Genomic DNA, 20,461 nt, shown 5'->3' with positions numbered 1-20,461 from the left:
TAATGAAAGCGTGCACTCCGACTGGCATGGACTCCACAAGTTTGTGTAAAACCCGATGATCCATTTTAGATCAAATCCATCTGAGTGTTGTCTGAAATCATGCTTGACTGGAAGAAATAAATCTACAAAGGAGTTAACAACACACAGTTGCTTAAATTTAAATAGTGACCTTGAAACCTTGAATACCGAATATTCAAGATATTTCATTTCTTTATTTAAAATTTTTTTAAAGTCTAAAACTTTGTTATTTTCAGTTTTAAATGAAAAAAAAAAAATCCCAGATTTTCAATGTGGTCTCAGACTTTTGGACCCCACTGTATATTCAGTGTAACTGTGTATATAGTTAGCATTCAGAACACACACTCAATTATAGTGACTATGAAGCAGTCTTATTCAAAGATTTCTACATGTAAAGGAATGTAGGATTATTTAAGAAATGTATCTTGTAGCCCTACTGGCCAACTGTATCCTACGTATGTGACTCTCAGTATGAGGACCAAGAAATGTCAATATGAGTAAAACAGGCCACGTTTAACTCTGTAGTCATTGTTTCATTGTGACTCCAGTGCACAAAGGACAAGTGAGTAAGCATAACTAAATATCTGAGCCCCCTATCTGACAGTTACCTGGCAACAGTAAGCTCCTGCAGATTCACATACTGAGCTGGACAAGACACAAAATTAGAGAGAAAAGAAGCATGAGCTGCAGATTGAGAGAGAGCGAGAGAGTGTGTGAGAGAGAGAAGGAGAGAAAACAAGAGTGGTGGAAGTAACAGAGGAAAGGTGAGGATTATCGAACAAAGTTAAGGTCACAGCAAGACAAAAGATAAGCTATGAAAACAAAATTACTTCTAGAGGAAATGCTAGTGAAAGCTGGATGATTTGGTAATTGCCTAAATCCTGCACCATGCCATAATACTGAGGTACATCCAAACCTGTCTGTGTGTATACCTCTTTTTCTTCCCGGCTGGTGTGTGCATTTTCACTGGGTAACTCTGATTGTAGCTGAGGCAGAGCGAGGGTGGCACTCTTGGTGCGCGTGTGTCCTCCCGGCCGAGACGAAGCTCCTCTGGACCCTGGGGAGAGTAGCTGGGGGTGGAGCTGGCGGTTAGGGGAGGACGGGGTGGAGGTCAACACAAGGGTCTTTAGTGCACTCACTTCTGCCTGTAGCACATCAATCTGAGGGAAAAAAAAAAGTGCATAGCTGAGACTGTTTTAAGGATGGATTTACAGCTGCACGTTCATAAGTAGTAAAATAACACACTACCTTGCCCTGTGCCTCTTTCAGTTGCTTTTCGGCAGTTGCTTGTTTAACATTGGCTTCCCTCACCATCTTGTGAGCCTCCTGGAGAAGTAATTTCAGAACTCAGGTGAGTAACAGTAATACAGTCACATTAATACATTAATCAACTACTGAATACTGGTATGCTCAATCTCTCTCATTCCTGCTTTAAAAAGCATAAACAAAATAGGATTATACTACTGGCTGTCACATGAGTATGTGCTATGGTACTGATGGTCCTGTTCACCTCAAAGAGACTTGCAGTCAATTCCTCTAGTTCCTGCTCCAGCTGGATTCTCACATTAGACAGTCGCTCACATTCCTCTCCCTTTAGCTTCAACTCCTGCAGGCAATATTAACAAAACATTAAGTGAACAGAATGGCTGACTGTTAAGCTGCACCATAACTTCAGGCCCCATATTCATCAAAGCTGCATACAACAATGAGAGCATGCAAATTTGATCAGTTTCATCTCTGGCATATCTGTATGATCAAATTCAGATGGTTAGAGGGTGTGCAAAATTCAGCATAAGACCTGAGGAACCAAAGAACAGTTCACACGTTATTTTCAGTACTCAAGTCAAAGCTAGTTTCTAGACAACATTAATGAATATACACTCCTGGACAAAAAAATGGGCCAAGCCCAAAATGGCAAATATGAAGCTTTTAATGGTCTTAACAACAAATCATTGGTCAGGAAATGAGCAAGAATGAAACAAATGCACTCCTGAGAGCTCCTGAACCTCCATTTGCTGCAGTGAACTGTTTGTTTGAGGAAAAGCTAGAAACAGGGAAATTCACTTATACAGTCTTCTTGTACACAAAGGTAAAATCATGATAATGATTCAAATGTTTGATGTAAAATTCAAACTAACACACGTCTGGGTGTACAAAATTTTCCAAAAATATCTTCTGGAATGTTTTTTTCTTAAAAGATTAGTCATTATTTGGTTCTCTGCCACACCTGATGTAGCCCATCCAGAGCCACAAGGTTTAAACATTTAAATAAATCAAAAAGAAAAGCTTCCCATACTAACTTCCTTTATCTATTTGTTTCATTTGCTAATTTCCTCACCAATGATTTGTTGATAAGACAATAAAAAGCTTAATATTTTGCCATTTTTTTTGCCCAGGAGTGTAGACGTATGCTGCATTTGACTTGCTTTGGAAGTGGAAAGTCAAAGTTCAGAATCATTTTTTACCTCCATGCATTTGAGCTACGAAGTGGGGGGGAAAACGTGGATGCCATCGTGTTCGACTTTTGTTAGCAACAATCTAGCCAGCTAACTGTAATGAGTGATGTATATTTACCTCCTCAAAACAGCACACTATATATTCAGTGTTATAGATTTAACAAGCAAACATATCTGTATGTTGACTGATCTAAAGCAAATACTTGTATATACAGCATAACTCATTTAATTTACTTTATTTACTACTTTATTTACTGCTGATGCTGTGCGCCGCCATGTTGATTTGATGCCACTCTCTGAACTCTCTGAAGAGGAATTCGGAGTTGAGGAGTTCCTGAGTAGAAATTCAGAGTTTAAGGGCGTTTTCTTTGTTTTTTCCTGGTCAGAGGTTGGGAATTACAAGTTACATTCTCTAGTCAAATGTAGCATAATGTCTTTTAACTGACCGTATCCATTTTTACGAGTTTCATTTAATTTGATCTTGATCTTGCGTAACCACTTTATCCTGGAGAGCGGCTGTTGATTCAGAGTATATTCAAAGCAGGGCAAAGTAAGACTGGACCAGACTATCACAGGGCATGTGGAAAGATTTGTTTCTTAATTATCTACTATTCAATGCATAACATTTATTTACAGTCCACCTCTTTCCATTTTATTTACGTCTTAAATCTTATCTCATCACATATTTCATACTGTTAAATGCTGAACACAGGAATAGCAGGAAAATGTAAGAAACATTTAGTCCATCTGTGGAAAAAATGTTTCTTAAATTCCTGTGTTCAGTGTTTAACAGCGTAGTGACATGAACTGAAACGAATGCTGTTTGAGTAATGAAATGAAATAAAGTGATGGACTGCAGTAGAATCAAGCATGAGGCGATATGCATGAGAATGAGTGAATCAGTCTGCTCTGAAGAATAACACGCATGTGACTGCATGTTCTTGCACCTTCTGTGCAGCGTCCAGCTGCTCTCTGAGGAACTCGGTGCCTTTCTCTCTGATCTCTATAGAAGAGCTTCGTAGACGAGACATGCTGTAGGCTTCTCGTCTCTGAGTCTCTGTCTCCTCCTGGAGCATTGTGTCTCCTCGGCCTCCTCCAGACTCTGTGCCAGGTTCCAGGTCTGCGTCTAGGTCTATCAACCTGCAGAGACAAAACACAGATACATTAAGGCACTTCTGACAGTCATGTCATGTCTGTAAACAACACTTCAGTACTGATTCAAGATCATCTAGGAACTAGTAGCAGGCCTAGTTTAAGGTTCATAAACCTTAAACACAGTGCATGTGTGTTTAAAAAATGGTCATAACATGAAACAACCTATGTCTATGAAGAAGTACAAAGCAAAACAGCACTGTTTAATGTTAAAACAGCCACAGCATTCTTGGGAAGTATGTTGAATGGTAACTTTTCGACCGGAGATCCACACCCTTACCCGCCGCTGTCTGACACAAGCATCCGCTTCTCACTATCAGCAGCTAACAACAAAAACAACACACTCGCCTCAGGTCTTTTCCTCAACAGTATCCTCTAACTAACTTTCTCACAACAGGTGAGCGTTAAAAAAGAGGAAAAAAAGACACGCAGGGCATCCGTGACGGGTCTTAAAGCAAACGCAGAACAAAGCCGCCGAAACTTTCAGCAGCTGTTTTGATTTTTCGCTTAGAAACTCCGACACGGAGCAGGAAAAGTTTCAGCGGTTAGTCCAGCTGGAGCCGGTCACATGACCCTCTGGCGTCGCACAGACTCCGCCCACAGTGACGAGCGTGAAACCTACAAACAGGCCACGCCCCAAAGGTGTGGAATTGCAATGACGCTGTATGTGTATCTGTATCTGTATCTGTTTAGCGCTCCAAACATCCGGATCCATATTTGAATAGAAACTCAAAGGGGGCGTGGCCTAAATCTGGAGGAATTTTCTGTCTTTTTTCTTTTCTCCACAAATTGTGCGTTCAAGTGCTCCTGGGAAATTCGTATTTACGAGCTGGGAAGGCGTAATTAAGACGTCAGGTGAGTTCAAGTCACTTGAGCAAGATGGCGGTGTACTTTCTGTTAATTAACTACAAAAAAATACAGCAAGGTTTTTTTAACTCTACTTCTAGAAAATGAAGAACAAAGTATGTGCATCAGGTGTGTTTTGCTTCTTTATGTTTTGAATCAATTTATGAAGCCACTGTAAATTTTATCGTTACATAATAATTATATTGTAATTGTACAATGCTATCATATTTTGTGCAGGCAATTAGCTTGTTTTATTGTAAATAAAAAAGCTTGACAGAGACACGTCACTGCTAAACACACATTAAATTTCAACTAATTTACCCTCAACTACAGACTTCAAATCCACTGATTCCACCATGTTTTCTTACTGATACAACATCCCAACTCTGAAACTCAGAGCTCAAAGAAAATCCTGAGTTTCCCCACTCGTAATTACGACTTTGTGGTGGCATTCATGTGCGTTCAACCCATAAATACGATCTTTCAACGTGATTTCAACGCACCATATGTCCTTGTCAACAACAGAAAACACATAATGAAAACCCAGAGGTAGAAATGGCTATGGTTACATGCACATCAATATTCTGTTATTAATCGGAATTTGGCAATATTCTAATTAGTATTGAGTCGTATAAACACCGTAATCCGATTGCCTGATTCAGACAATATTCTGATTCCCTAAATTCCAATTCCCATCCCTGGAATATGCCTGTTTTAATCATACAATTTGTTGCATGTAAACACCATATTCCACTGAAAGGAGATATATGTGCATGCTCAGTCTGCAAGGAATTGTGGGTGCTAACAGATGCTTAGCTGTAGGCTAGGTATTTAGAAATGGCAACTCAGGCATACTTACGACAACCATGTATACAAGAATATTCTGATGCCTGTATGCATATAAACATCGTATTCGGAATATAGTTGCAACCCGAATATAGATCTTAAACGGAATTTGATGTGCATGTAAACGTAGTCACTGTCCGTAGGCTCTGGGAATTCTGACTCTGACAGTTCCTCAACCTCGAATTCATAAGTAGTCTCAACTTGAGGTGTGTGGGACATTTTTTTGTTTGCAGTATTTTCTCATGAATTTAATTGGCTCTCTTTCCCAAAATAAAAAGAAACTACGAGCCTAATTTAAACCACCGCAACCCTGATTAGGCAGTTACTAAGGATGAATGAACAAACGCAAATGCATCACATAGCACCACATGTTCATGTTAATGGGCTTTGCTTGTTCTGCAAACTTCTTACACTATAATGGCCAAACATTTGTGGACACTGTGTTTGCTGAACATGCCTTTCCAGTTTTAGTCCCTCTTTGCTGTTATAATATCCTCCACTCTTCTGGGAAGGCTTTCCACTAGATTTTGGAGCGTGGCTGTGGGGATTTGTGTTCATTCAGCTACAAGAGCATTAGTGAGATCAGGCGCTGATGTTGGGTGAGGAGGTCTGGGGTGCAGTCGGTGTTCCAGTTCATCCCAAAGGTGTTCAGTGGGGTTGAGGTCAGGGCTCTGTGCGGGATACTCGTGTTCTTCCACTCCAACCAACTCCAAACCATGTCTTCATGGACCTCGCTGGAACAGGTTTGTGGCTCTTAGTTTCAATAAACAGAAATTCCTAATGCTATAGCATACAAAGACATTGTAGACAATTCTGTGCTTCAGACTTTGTGGCAACAGTTCAAAAAAGACCCACATATGGAGTGTGATGGTCAGGTGTCCACATACTTTTGGCCATATAGTGTAACTACACCAATGTTACACAGTTAAATATTTTGATGTTCTTAATTCTCATATTTCAGCTTTTTTTCTGACAGTTCATACATCACATGTCACTTTTGATGGGTTTTTACTCAATGGCGAAACACAGTTTGCTACAAAAGTGCAATTACATATCTGTCCATTTCAGGATTTTATCTTTCAAGCCTCTCACTGAGGCACCATAGCATTTATCATTACCATTCAATTCATTCATGTATCTGCTAAATTCAGTGTTTTGCACTGTGTCCTTGAGTAACTAGAACAGCACTTTTTTTTTAAAAGAAAATGTTATCATTTAATTATTCATTTATCTTCAGTAACCACTTTTTCCTGGTCAAGGCTGTGGTGGATCCAGATTCTAGCTGATAAATACTGGGCACAATGCAGGATTACACCCTGTAACAGACTCAAATGTTATAATCTTTATAACAGTGAGCATTATTATGTTATTATTTGTAGGCACTGGGAATTCTCCTACGTTTAAGAGTTTGAGCACTGTAAGAAACTCAGACTATTTGACTATGTAACCTATGGACTGTTCTTCAGCATTTTATTCATTCTTACCTCAAACTTTGAGCTATGTTGTATATGTTGGTAATGCATAACCACAGATTCTCCCCCCTAAAAAAGGAGTCCCCTTTCTAAAATGACAAATTATACAGATTTAGAGATTAATGTACCTTTCATTGAAAGCATTCTACATGTTTCACATTTCTGACCCAACAACTGCACTTCGTTGGTATGTGATTTTTGAGTAAACGTTTTCTGTTTCTCAATACATGGAAACGTTTCAAAATTCTTGACTTTGGTAATCACACTTATATTACATGTGCTGTAAACTGAGATAAAACTGATGTAGTCAGAGTATTCATTTAATAGCAACACTAAAAAGCTAGGATTAGCCTTGCATCTTAATTAATTATGCATTCACCAAAACATACTTTCCAACAGGACATTCCTCTTTTTTAGCTCTGCTGTGCTTGCTTTGCCGGTGACCTGAAGAATCCTCTTTCCCAAAAAATGCATGGGAGGAGTACAGCGCTATTCCTTTGCTGCCCGTCACCAGGAGCTCATATCCAGAGCTTGGTGTGGATACTGCTGGAGGAGAAGATGAAATACACACAGTGTGGATTCCCTCAAAAGCATCCATCTTCCAGGGAGAGCTAATAAAACCAGCCCAGGTTTCTCTCAGGATTTCTGCATATGTGCCTCCACGGTTCTCAAGTATCTTCCTGTACCTGGATATGACAAAAGTCCTAGAAAGTGATTTCTCTTTTCACAGTAATAGATGACAATATGATCACTCTGTACTGATGTCTCTTAGAACTGTCCAAGAGTGTCAAATCAATTCCAGATATATTTTTTCCACACTTCAGTGTTAAGTCACAAGTGCCTTTTTTCTTTCTTTTTTTGTTTTTGCAAGATTCTCTGTCACACACTTCTCCAGACCACTGCACACAGTACGTTTTGTGTAGGTGCTTAAACACTAAATAATAGTTATAGTCCATATAAAGTTATAGAGCATATCTAACGTACAATGATTTTTTTTCTAAATGATGAAGAGATCCTTCCCCAAGGACTTTCAACTAACCCAAACCACAGCAGTGCTGGTACTCTGCAGACATGTCTATTAAACTATTGATTAGCATTGTCTAAAGGTCTGAGAAAGAGGAAATTTTTATCAACTCTGTCCTTGTGTGGTTAAATGGACAAATGTTGAATGGTTAAGCCTAACCGGCAGAGTTTTAGCCAATATTTTTGGTCACAGTTCAAAGGCCTATTGTATCAACGTCAGCCATTCCACTGTCCCAACTTAACGCTGGCCCAATGTTGGCAGGGTTGTTATGAAAACTGCTCCTTTGCTAAAGATTGTGTAGGTAGGGCCACACAGAAATAGTTGGGTCAATGTCAGTTTGCTACCTGGATAAATACTTATTTCAGTGGGACCCTTTTCATTTTTGGAGCTGACAGTGATGATGGCTTCATTCAATGTTGGTGTGAGTCTATTTTATTGCTGTAATTCTTAAAATAGACGTTTTAGTTTGGTGGTCTTTGTCATACTATACATGTTGTTATTTCTCTTTCGGCTGCTCCCATTAGGGGTCGCCACTGTGGATCAATGGTCCATGTATTTGGCACAGTTTTTATGCTGGATGCCCTTCCTGCCACAACCCTCCCCAATTTTATCCAGGCTTGGGACTGGCACTAAAAGCGCACCAGTGGCTGAAGTTGGGTTCCATGGCCGGGAATCGAACCCGGGCTGTAGCAGTGAGAGCTCTGTGGCCTAACCACTAGTCCTTCAGGGACCCTCTGTCATACTACACATACTGTAAACTAGACGTCACTAGCTGTGTATACTGCACAGTAATAGTCTGTATTCCAGTGCTTTTGATTTTATTAAAGTAAAACGTGTGCTATAATACTAATACGTGTGCTGCTCTGAATTCTGTAACAAACCTTTTGTTGCCCTTAAGCTCATCTCTTGCACATGTAGGCGAATAAGGTGAAGAATTTTCCATTTCACCCATGTTTTCACAGATGGTGTACTTGAGGTCATGGGCTGTTTCTGATTTCTCCTACACTGCCTTTTTTTTTTAACTTGAGCACAGGTTAATCTTTGTCTGTGGTTCAGACTGTTTCCGAGGATGTTTTTAGTAAACTGTAACTATCTGTTCTTCAGACATACTGACCTGTACCCTGTAGTGTACTATTTGAATATAAATATTACTGCATTTTCTGTAATCTGGACAATGTTACGCAGATCTATGCTGTGCTTCATCTGCACAAATTCAAAGCTTCATCTTCCCAGGTTTAGGGATTTCTTGTGCTCACATAGTTTGCAGATTTGGCAATCATTTCCCACCCCTGCTTAGGTTATATTACACTGCTTTGGCCCTCATGATATCATTAGAAAAACAATCTATGAGCAAACATAATACCCTGAGACTATGACTAATGGTGAACACACCTGAACACAGAACTAACTGTAAATTCCAGTAGTCTCTCTAAATCTAAAGGTGCTCGAAAATAAAGTGTGGGTAAATATGTAAATGTCATGCTGTGATTGTTTTTGTTTATTTGTTTCATTTGTTTTATAAAAGTTTGTTTACCGAGGTCCATGTTAAATTCTCATTATCAACAGTGTAAGCAAATCAAGAGTATGCAACTAGATTTTTTTTAAAAAGTATTTCTCCTGTTGTTTTTCTCCAGCCATTGAGATCTACTTAAGTTTGACATGATATCATATCCATACAAATTTAATAAATTGAACTTGTCTTACCTAGCAATGAACAGTGGTGGTATGGATCATTCAATCTTTATTTCTTGACAAAGTGAGCTTTAGTAGTATACCGGTGGACTAAGAGCAATAACAGAGCTTATTCTGAAGAAGAAAAAAAGTCCTACTGCAGTTTCTCCAGTATGAACAAAAGTGAAGTCGCACTCAGAGAAACTCTGCACTTAGAAAACCAGGCAGATGAAGTCAAGGTTGCCAGATTGGAGCACAATCATGATGTAAATTCATGCTCTTCATTTACTATAAATCCACTGAAAATATCATATCACACAGGAAATCAGGATTATAACAACATGCATCCACATAATCTAACCAGAGAAACACAATAACACCATGTACTCTTAAGACATACACTCACCGGCTACTTTAATAGGAACAGCTGTACTCCTCATTCGTGCATCAGACAATCATGTGGCATCATGAAGGTATAGGTACACTGTGTTAAGACTGTTGTATGTGAAAAATCCCAGGAGATCTGTATTTATCAGTTTCTTTATTAGTCGAACCAGCCCATCTGGCACCAACAACCATGCCACAGTCTCTGAGATCACATGTTTCCCCTTTCTGACATTTAACATTAACTGAAGCTCTTGACTTGTATCTGCATGATTTTATGCATTGCACTGTTGCCACATGATTGGCTGACTGGATAATTGCACGAATGAGCAGGTATTCCTAATAAAGTGGCTGGTGAGTGTATGTTCAAATCTAATTTGATCCCTTAAGCTGACTCTGCTAAAAAAAAAAAAAAAAAAAAAAAAAAAAAAAAACAGTCTGACCAGCTACAAAACTGGTAAGAATACTAGACTACTCCTACTAATGCAACATAGACAACACCACAGTTTGAATGTAACACAACAGTAAAGCAATTAGTAAATCTGAAACATGTATTGATCAGTTTAGTGAAATAAGAGGGCAGCTGGAAAATATGTTACCAGCTGGGAAAGATCTACCAGTTCTACCAGCTCGCTTGTGTTTTAGCAGCTGGTAGCTGGTCAGACCATGCGGGATTTTTCAGCAGGGTTCTTTGGTTACATGTTGCATTGTTCGTCCTTCCAGCATCCGTTGTTTTATTTCATTGTGTCTTTCTGTCAAGGTTGTGGCTGTCAACTGTCCAGAGTCAGCTTGTTCTTTCAATATCATTCAAAATTTTATGCTGTACTCTGAGTGAAAGTATTATACTGCCCATAATGCATTATGCAACACAGCCACTTGCCAATACGACTTGCAGTGCCTCGGTCTGATTAAATCAGTGAAATAGGACCCAGATATAGATTGCAACTAGCTTTTAGTCTGTATCTGGGTCATATTTTACAATTCTAATGTCAACATATATCAATTTTAACCTAGAACCTATTGCCATAATGTTTTTTTTTTTTTGTGCCATAATGTTATTATTTAGTGTGCTTAGTATGCCTACTGCATGTTTTCTAGCCTAGGTACAATTAGTTTCGTTGAATGTAATAGCAATTTTGACTATTTTGGCAGTTTTGAAACTTGTAATCTTAATAAATACAATGCATTCCTCCAGGTTTGGAGAAGAATGCGTTGTTATTGCAATTCACGCCTGCTCAACACATCCTAGTGTTTTCAGCAGATGTTTTAATGCAGTGTTTAGTATAGCCTAGTTAGTGATACCTCATGTAGCTAGCTAGTTTAGTCCAGCTTTCCCATCATACATAGGATACATTCATCCAGTCTGAATACATTTCATATCTGGGCTTCTTCTTCATCTGCATCTGTCCACAGACTCCCACAGAGGAGAATATTTTGACTAGAAGAATGTAGTACAAGGCTTTGTAACATTGGAGTGAATATAGCTACACATACATACACATATATGAGTTTCGTGGCTTGTTTTATGCAAAAGGTAATGACGTAAATGAAGGTGCAGACTCTAGTTACAGCAGTACTATAATACTTCATTAAAATTGTGAATTCTGGTAAGAAGGGAAGTATTTGTGCAAGATTTGTCTAAAAATATACTGAAAAATATACGTAATTTGGGGTGTTCAAAGCTACTGGCACATTCTTAGTGCCATATAAAAAAACTTAGTTAATATTTAATGTAAATCTTTAAAAAAACTTAGTTAATATTTAGTATAAATCTTTAATCATGTAATGGATCTTGTGCCATGTCTCTGTCAATCTCCATGTGAGGAGAACTTTCTGAAATATTGCAAAAAAAAAAAAGTTATGATTTAAAAGACCAGCTTTATCATAAACCAAGAACATCAGAGATATTGCAAATATGTCTAATTTGGCAAGTCTAGTGCAAGCCTCCTCTTTTGTTCAGAACCAATAGGTTTCTCTAGAATGAATGACTAAATTGGGCGAGAGCATGATTGGCATTTTCTCCACCAGGTGTTGCTAGCTGCTCTGAAATTATGAACACAATTACTGCAGTATTCATTCTTTTTTAAATGAAAGTCAGTAACTTCTTTATTCATCAGCATTTAAATGGATTGTTGGTGATTCACAAAATTGCTCATTGCACTATTATGGGATAAACTATGTCCTGGCGATGAGTGCAGGTTATTTTGCACTGAAGGATTACTGAAGATTACTAAACTACCGATTCCCCCACAATGCTCTTTTGTTGCTGAAAAGAGATTAACATGTCAAGTGACTTGAGTTGTAGGCGTCTCCTTTCTCTTTTTTAACTCTCCAGCATCTCTCACTTCAATGCTGCTCATGAATGCTGTCACCCTTCGTTTCCCTACGTTCTGTGAGTAGCTATAATATGGGCTTTTTTTCATCTGATGAATATTTTGTGGTGAGGCAGTGAGGAAGCGTTTAGGTGTTATTTACGTTAGATCAAGGGAACCCAATTCTGATCCTGTATGTCTGGAATCCAGCACATTTGGATAATTTCAGTGCTCTGACACGCCAGATGATAACTTTCATGAGTTAAGAAAGTGTGTTGGGGTAGAGAAATCACTACATTGTGCTGTACTCCATCTCTCTAGGGCATGAATTTGGATAACCTGTATTACATTTTATTAAACCAGCACAGGGAATTGTAATAAAATTGAAAATACTGGCATAAACAAAACTGCAAACAACTATGCCTGACTGATTAAATTATACTTCCTTTCTCTCGTTTCTCTCTTCATAACTGAATCAACATGCACACTAATATACACCAACTAACACTAATATCATACTCTAATATCATTTTAGTGACTCTGTGTTTTTCTGTGGTTGTACACGTCTGGTTTTTTTTTTAATAAAAATGCCACGCAGACTTCAAGAACCCGCAGCCTGACTGGCAGCACTAGTAGTGTTCTAGTAAGCTGGTCCTCCTCAGCAGCAGAGAGTAAGAGATGACAGTGACATACTCACGCAGGGTTGCCGATGCCCGTCTTGGGACCTTCTCTCGCCTGCTACTGCGTTGGAAAGGGAGCATTTACAAGCTGCTATACCGAGAGCTGCTCATCTTCATTGTGCTTTACTGCATCATCAGTGTCCTCTACAGGTACAGGCAACCACTGGTGTCACTGCACTAGTTTATTTTGTTTTGTGTTTTTAATATATAAAAGCCTGAAGTAAGATTTGGGAAAAGACAGCTTGACTTAAATCAATTACACAAGGCAATACAGAACATCATCTTGGTTTTACCAACTGCTGAGAAAATGTGTCAGGTTAAAGAGTATGAAAAGTGATCATCATATACTGATACAGGTTCCTCTTGGATGATGGGCAGAGGAGGCTGTTCGAGAAACTCGCCATCTACTGTGATCAGTATGCACAACTCATTCCTGTATCATTTGTACTGGGTGAGTACAGGTCTCTCTCTCTCTCTCTCTCTCTCTCTCTCTCTCTCTCTCACTGCTTTTTGACCAAATACATTTAGCCTCTTGTTGTACATCAACACTTGAAAGCACCAGAGGGCAAAGTACTCTACAGCTTACAAGCAGGATAAAACAGAAAACAGAAACAGGACTTGTTTCTGAAAGTGAATGCATGTCTGAGCACTCCTTTATGCGACCTGTGAGACTCCTTGCAGCTGTATTCCTTTACACATTCAGTATAATGAGGTGTGTTACCATAAATGTCTGCACTTCCATCCTCCCAAGTTGAGCACATGTTCCTTTGTTTGTGCGAGCCAGGTTTTTATGTGACCCTGGTGGTATCTCGCTGGTGGGGGCAGTTTGAGAGCATCCCATGGCCAGATCGCTTGGCAATGTTGGTGGGGGGACATGTACGGGGGGCAGATGAAGGTGCCAGGCTGATCCGTAGGAGTCTGGTGCGTTATGCCAACCTGTCTGGCATCCTCATCTACCGCTCTATCAGCACTGCTGTCTATAAGAGGTTTCCCACCATGCAGCACCTGGTACAGGGAGGTACGTTGGATTCACTCAGTCTATAATGTCACATACTACGTTGGTATTATAATAATAATAATAATCCCTTACTAGCTATGGTTATTGTCCTCACCCAGGCTTACAGTGAAAACAACTCGGGTATACTGCTAGAATACACACTTCCTTATTGCAGGTGCATTATTAAACATGTGAGTTCATCTATATAGCCATATTGGTTGAGCCGTTTCTGATTGCCGTTCTGATAGCCGTTTCTGATTGAGATTTTTTTGATGTGGGATTTGGGAAGTACATACATTAACACCAGAATGTTATTATCTGGGAGCAGATAATGTTTCAGGAGTGCATTACTGAGTGACACTAAATGCTCATGTTTAATAGGAATATCCATACTTCACTAAAATGGCAAAATAGATAGGCAAGTGTCATCATTCTACACGAACACTTTATATATAACCAGGTGGGGAAAAAATAACTACACCCTTCAAACCGACATCTGAATTTGTGGTCATTCTACACAAACTTCATTATCATAAGTACCAGTAAGCACTACAACGAACACAGCAGTAGATTTCTGATTGCAGTAAATTCACACTGTGAAACAGGAAATAAGTTGGCCTAAGAAATGTGGCATGGAGCAGTGATTAGAAGCCTGTGGAATGTGGCAGCCATTGCTGTTGTACCCCCCAGTGTCAGGTATTGAACTCAGCTTGGAAATAACAAGGATTAATGGTCTGTTTCTCCAGAACTTTGGCTCTCACAGAACAGATATGAACAACAACCTCCACAGTTATAAATTTCAGGGACAAACTAGTGGGAGATTTATTGAAGCAATGCATGTTGCCATTATATTGTCCCTTGATCTCTTTTCTGCCAAGCCTGAAAATGCCTGTTTAAAAATATATAGTATTTTTATATATAGTAGTAAATATAGTCATGAGGAAAAAGAAAGTACGTTCTCTTTCAATTCTATGTTTTTATTTATCAGGGTCAATTGTGTGGTCCTCACCAACCTCTATAAACAACAAATAACCTCAGGTGACAACAACAAAAAAACACAACAGATTTCAATATGTAGTCATTTTTTCCCCAAAAAGTAAACCAACATTCAGAAACCAGGTGTGAGAAAAGTACACCTTTCCTACTCTGAGAGTAATTAGCAGCCAGGTATTACTAGTGAAAAGCACAAGATTAGTTAATCATCAAGAACTGTGATTACCTTTATAAAAGCAGAACCTTTGGCAGTTTGGTGTTCTGGAGCACTCAGGCGTGTGTCTACATTATGCCCAGAAGAAAGAACATCTGCCATGACCTCAGAGATGCAAATGTTGCTGCTCATAAATCTGGGAAGGGTTATAAGGCCATCTCCAAACAATTTGAAATTCACCATTCTACAGTGAGAAGGATTGTTTACAAATAGAGAGCCTTCAAGGCAGTTGCCAATCTTCCCAGGAGTGGGCGTTCCAGCAAATTCAGTCCAAGGTCAGACCATTTAATGCTCAGAGGTTATAAAGATAAAACCAAGAGCTACTGCCTTTGTAAGCACATTAAATGTTTGTGTTCATGACGGCACAATCTGAAAATGACTGAAGAAGTATGGCTTTTGTGGATGAAAAAGCCCCTTCTCTACAAAAAGAATATGGCAGCACAACTTTGCAAAACTGCATCTGAACAAATCACAAAAGCTCTGGAACAATATTGTTTGGACTGATGAAACCAAGGTAAAGATGTTTGGTCATCATGCACAGTGCCATGTTTTTGCAAAAAAACAAACACAGCATATAACCATAAACACCTCACACCAACTGTCAAGCTTGGTGGTGGAGGGGTGATGATTTGGGCTTGTTTTGCAGCCACGGGACCTGAGAAACTTGCGGTCATTGAAACAACAATAAACTCCACTTTATACCAGAATATTCTTAAGACAAATGTGAGGGCATCTTTCCAGCAGCTTAAGAAGGGCCAAAATTGGGTCATGCAACAGGACAAAGATCCCAAGCACAGCAGCAAACCGACATCTGAATCGCTGAAGAAGGAAAAAAAAAATCAAAGTGTTGGAATGGCCAAGTCTAAGTCCAGACCTCAACCCCATGAAGATGCTGTGGTGGGATCTTATTAGAGCTGTGCATAAACAAATGCCCTCAAATATCAATGAATTGTAGCAATGTTGTACAGAAGACTGGGCCAAAATTTCTCCCAAACGATGTGAGAGCCCGATAAACTCCTACAGAAAAGGTTTACTTCAAGTTAATGTTACTAAAGATGGTTCTACATGTTACTGAATTGGGTGTATTTATTTTTTTCCCACCTGGTTTCTGAATGTTGGTTTAGATTTTGGGAAAAAATGACTACATATTGAAATCTATTGTGCATTTTTGTTGTCTCCATATAATGACATAGAATTCAATGGGGGGGGGGGGGGGGGGGGGGGGTACATTCTTTTTCCTATGAATGTTCCTAAGATGAGTATAATGAGCTTCATTTGGCATACATGGAAGAGTACTGATTTTTCCATTATAACAGGACTAAATAACATCAACATCACAGTTTCAGTACGTTTATAGCTAGTTAAGTTTTCCTTATGTGTATTGTTTGCCCAGTGAGTCTGCCATATAATGTTAGACTCTTAAAGCTGAACATCCAATTATATCACTGCATTAATCTGCATTATATTTAAAAAAAAATGTCTCACTCCCCTCCAGGACTGATGACAGCAGAGGAACTAAGGCAACTCGAAGAACTGCCATCTCCTCATAATAAATTCTGGGTTCCTTGCATATGGTTTGTGAATCTGGCACTGAGAGCACGGACAGAGGGACGCATCAACAATGACGTCGCACTCTCTGCCATTCTAAACGTACGTCTGACAGCTGTATCTCTGTGGCACTCTATTAAATACATAGTTTCCTAAATTACTTCATTTCTGAAGCTTGACTGAGATTCATTTTAAATTCTTCTACTTGGAAAAGAATAAATATTTGAAGAAGTATTTGAATTGATTGTGTTCTAGAGAATATGAAAGGAGCTGCATGTGTGTGTGTGTGTGTCTCTTTTCTCCTTTTAGGAGTTAAATACGTTGCGCTCTCAGTGCATGAAGCTGTACAGTTATGACTGGATCAGTCTACCACTTGTATACACTCAGGTCTGACTGATCAGGCTAGATTAGTGTCAGACTAATGTTACTAACAAAAGAGGTGTTCATGTGGAATTACTGATTTATCCATACACACCATAGTTGTACTTAGTAATTGTTGATTTTTGGATGGAGAAATGGTTTCGTTACAAAAAAATTTAAGACAGAAAATTAAATTAATCTTCCCTTAATGTTTAGTCAGCATAAACAGCCATTAAAGTATGCCCATGAAAACTACATATATCTGCCATCTTTCAAAGGTGGTAACTGTGGCTGTATACAGTTTCTTCTTGGCTTGTCTGATTAGTCGCCAGTTTCTCGACCCTGCCAGGGCTATCAGGGCCACAACCTCGACTTCTACCTTCCTGTCTTCACACTGCTGCAATTCTTCTTCTATGTCGGCTGGCTCAAGGTATGTGTTCCCCATAGCTGATACAAGCAAGTCAAAGGAATGTAAAACAATCATTTATACCCATTTTATACAAGAGACAGTAAAAGCATTTGTTTTATTGGTATTATTCTGTCTGTAATACCACTCAATAATGACACTCAAAGGTGGCAGAGCAACTCATCAATCCATTCGGGGAAGATGATGATGACTTTGAGACAAACTGGCTGTGGATCGCAACTTACAGGTATCTTCTTGCATTCAAATCACTATATCTCTTCTTTTACACTGTAGCGAAAACTGGGATGAATTAGGATGAATAATGACTAATTTTGAATGGGGTACAATCAAGAGGAGACTGAAATTCTTAATGCCAGCATGTCCATCTACATCTCAGTGTCTCTGCTGTCAGTTGATGAAATGTATGATCTGCTTCCGATGATAGAGAAGGATAAATACTGGAATGAATCAGAGCCCCAGCCACCGTATACAGCTGCCAGTGCTGAACACCAAAAACCCTCTTACATGGGCTCTGCTCTGGACATCAGGTAACTAATTGATGTAGTGTCTGTGTATTTTCAGCGAGCAAAATCTTTTTTTGTAGAACTTGTTGTTTTCGGTCTCTCCCAGTGTACCTAAAGAAGATGTGGAGTTCCAGCATAACCTGGAGCAGATCAAGGAGCATGAGGAAGCCAACCACTCCACTCCTCTTCTGGGCAGCCTGACTCATTTGCTGGGTGTGCAGTCAACTAGTTTTCCTCGCTCTTCTACATCTTCTTCTAGGGTTTCTCTTCTCCGTCGCCGGCCACGTGCTCCTTTCAGCCGCTTCCCCTCTCTATCTGCATCCTGAAGCACCCTGTGATGCATAGCCAGAACCAAAATCCCCCTGAATGTGACATGGCTGAGTATGCTTTTTCCTCCATGCCCCTTTACGAGAGACCTGGTTTCTATAGTTGCCCCACAGACACCCATCCACTGTGTGCCCCCACCTGTTAATCGTCCCCGGCCACCCCGCAGGGCACAGGGCGACCAGGCACACAGCACCAGCTCACTTTCTCACCCTCTGCTGGGCTCACAGCTGCTGCCTCCTGATACGCCAGGCTGCATGCCCCATGCCACCCCTCCTCAGGCCTTCCCGGGATGGGAGAAGACGGCTCAGAAAACCCTTCTGTGTCCACGTTCTCCTTCCCCCGATCCTGTAGCAGAGATGTGCCCTCCAAGCAAACTGTGGCTAAATCAGGTGCTCCTGTCCCACCGTCCCCCCACCTTCTTGTCTCTCTATGGACACTCCTCCCCCAGCAGAAGGACAGTTGGGACCCTTAAGTGCCCATGCGATGAGTGGAGGCGGAGAAAGAGTGTTCTCCTTCACTCCTCCCATACGGAACCCCATTCAGAGCAGCATGAGCTCAGGGTGCATAAACGCATCCAGCACATCCAACAGCATCACCAACAATACCAACAACAGCATGGGTAACCTGTGTAATCTCACAGGTCTTGCATGTGGCTTGAGCAGCAGCACAAGACTTGTCAACAGAAGCACCATGGCACTAACTAACTCAGCCAGTACCATCACTCCTACTACTGCAAACACAGCACAGCAAACAGCCAGTCAGCACAATTCCCCCAAGGATTCTGGATCTCATTATCTGAGGAGGATTTACTGGAGGTTAGTGGTGCAGAGTGGAACTGTGATAGCCAGTGGGCCGAGGGAACAGTTCTGAGAGAGGGTGAAGAGTTACTTCCTTATGCTGCAAGTAACTGTGACCAAAATATACGTTTACATCACAAAATGTATAAACAAAGGAACAATTACCACAGTCATGATAAGATAATCCATGGCATGATGAACATGTGGATAAGAATATGACTGATATACTGAATATGACTGGTAATGGCACTCCACCTAAGAAGCACAGGAAGCAGAAAGTGTCACTTGGCAGCAGCTTTTTTAATATCATAATCAATCATAAAATAGCAACCTTTAGCAAAGTATATCAACCAGTTATTTAAGCACAAACAATAACAAGACAATAACAGTTTAGTGGACCCTGAAAATCTGCTGTGGTGAATGAGATTGTTAGGAAAAGCAATATATAAGAAGACACACATATTAAAACAAAGTCCAGTACATTTTAAGACATATTTCTGTCTTTTACCATCCTATTGTATTTCACTGGTAACTTTAAATCTTTGGTGCTTTTTTTTTTTTTTTTTTTTTTTTTACTGTGTTTTTAAACCTTGCACAATCAAATGTACAATTTTTTGCATTTTTACATCAATAGTCAGACATTTTCTCTCAGTAACTATTATGATCTTTGTGTAATAGGTTAATTAATCAATACCTGGGAGTTTTTATCCTCCTTTGATAAATGATATTGTTATAAATATATTATTTAGATGCCACTGGATAGGCTATATGTATGATGTTTTATGACAAAATATTTAGGATACAATTATAGGGTAAAATAAATTATTGATCAATATCTAAAATCACATAATTGTCAGACAGCATTATATATAAAGTAGTAGTAGTTTACATTTATCCCTCCATCCATCTATCCATCCATCCATTCTCTGTACGTCTACACATGGTCTTGGGGCACAAGGCGGGGGACACTCTGGACAGGGTGCCAACCCATCGCAGGGCACAATCACACACACACACACACACACTCACACACCCATTCACACACTACGGACAATTTGGAAATGCCACATGTCTTTGGACTGGGGGAGGAAACCAGAGTACCTGGAGGAAACCCCTGAAGCACCTCCAACCCCGGAGGTGTGGAGCAACGCAACCACTAAGCCACCGTGTCCCCCTTGTTGTTTACAGTGTAGTTTAATTTATTGATGAGTATCAAATAAAAGGAAAAACTCTAGTACTTCCAACATAAACATATAATCAAACATCCAAGTATTAAATTCGTCATTATTTTGTCATTATGTCGTCATATGAGTACTATTAGAAAACTGTCCTAAAATTAAACCCAAAACTGTCATTAAAACTCATATTTTTAATGATACACAGAGCATTCTTTAATCCTAACACTATGTATCACAACATCAAATGTTTTATTAT

At 39.6% G+C, this 20,461-nt stretch overlaps 2 protein-coding genes across 7 annotated transcripts in view; one reads left to right on the top strand and one right to left on the bottom strand.

Moving 5' to 3' along the window:
* The window catches only part of rab3il1 (RAB3A interacting protein (rabin3)-like 1), a 21,057-nt gene extending 11,387 nt beyond the window's left edge, over positions 1 to 9,670 (bottom strand). For 3 of the 6 annotated variants that reach the window (XM_026919323.3, XM_026919322.3, XM_026919324.3), the window contains exons 1-6: positions 9,519 to 9,670; positions 7,180 to 7,476; positions 3,422 to 3,614; positions 1,529 to 1,624; positions 1,267 to 1,344; positions 951 to 1,178 (exon numbers count right to left, since the gene is read on the bottom strand). In XM_026919323.3, coding sequence (XP_026775124.3) covers positions 951 to 1,178; positions 1,267 to 1,344; positions 1,529 to 1,624; positions 3,422 to 3,614; positions 7,180 to 7,388 — 804 coding nt within the window. In that variant the 5' untranslated portion in view covers positions 7,389 to 7,476; positions 9,519 to 9,670. Of the gene's footprint in view, positions 1 to 950; positions 1,179 to 1,266; positions 1,345 to 1,528; positions 1,625 to 3,421; positions 3,615 to 3,900; positions 4,178 to 7,179; positions 7,477 to 9,518 lie in introns of those variants that run through there. The other 3 variants (XM_026919327.3, XM_026919328.3, XM_026919326.3) reach the window with 3 other exon arrangements.
* A 3,119-nt stretch (positions 9,671 to 12,789) lies between these two features.
* On the top strand, positions 12,790 to 19,566 carry best1 (bestrophin 1). Its single transcript, XM_053237092.1, is given in 12 exon segments — positions 12,790 to 13,011; positions 13,218 to 13,312; positions 13,646 to 13,879; positions 16,561 to 16,715; positions 16,923 to 17,000; positions 17,252 to 17,315; positions 17,318 to 17,403; positions 17,547 to 17,608; positions 17,757 to 17,927; positions 18,010 to 18,220; positions 18,253 to 18,336; positions 18,338 to 19,566. Coding segments are annotated over 12 exon segments (1,908 nt in total). The 5' UTR covers positions 12,790 to 12,859; the 3' UTR covers positions 18,854 to 19,566.
* Positions 19,567 to 20,461: the final 895 nt, after the last annotated feature.

The sequence above is a fragment of the Pangasianodon hypophthalmus genome, chromosome 9, assembly GCF_027358585.1.
Source record: "Pangasianodon hypophthalmus isolate fPanHyp1 chromosome 9, fPanHyp1.pri, whole genome shotgun sequence".
NCBI lineage: Eukaryota > Metazoa > Chordata > Actinopteri > Siluriformes > Pangasiidae > Pangasianodon > Pangasianodon hypophthalmus.
The sequence above is the reverse complement of the archived record's forward strand: the minus strand, read 5'-3'. Positions and strand labels throughout refer to the sequence as shown.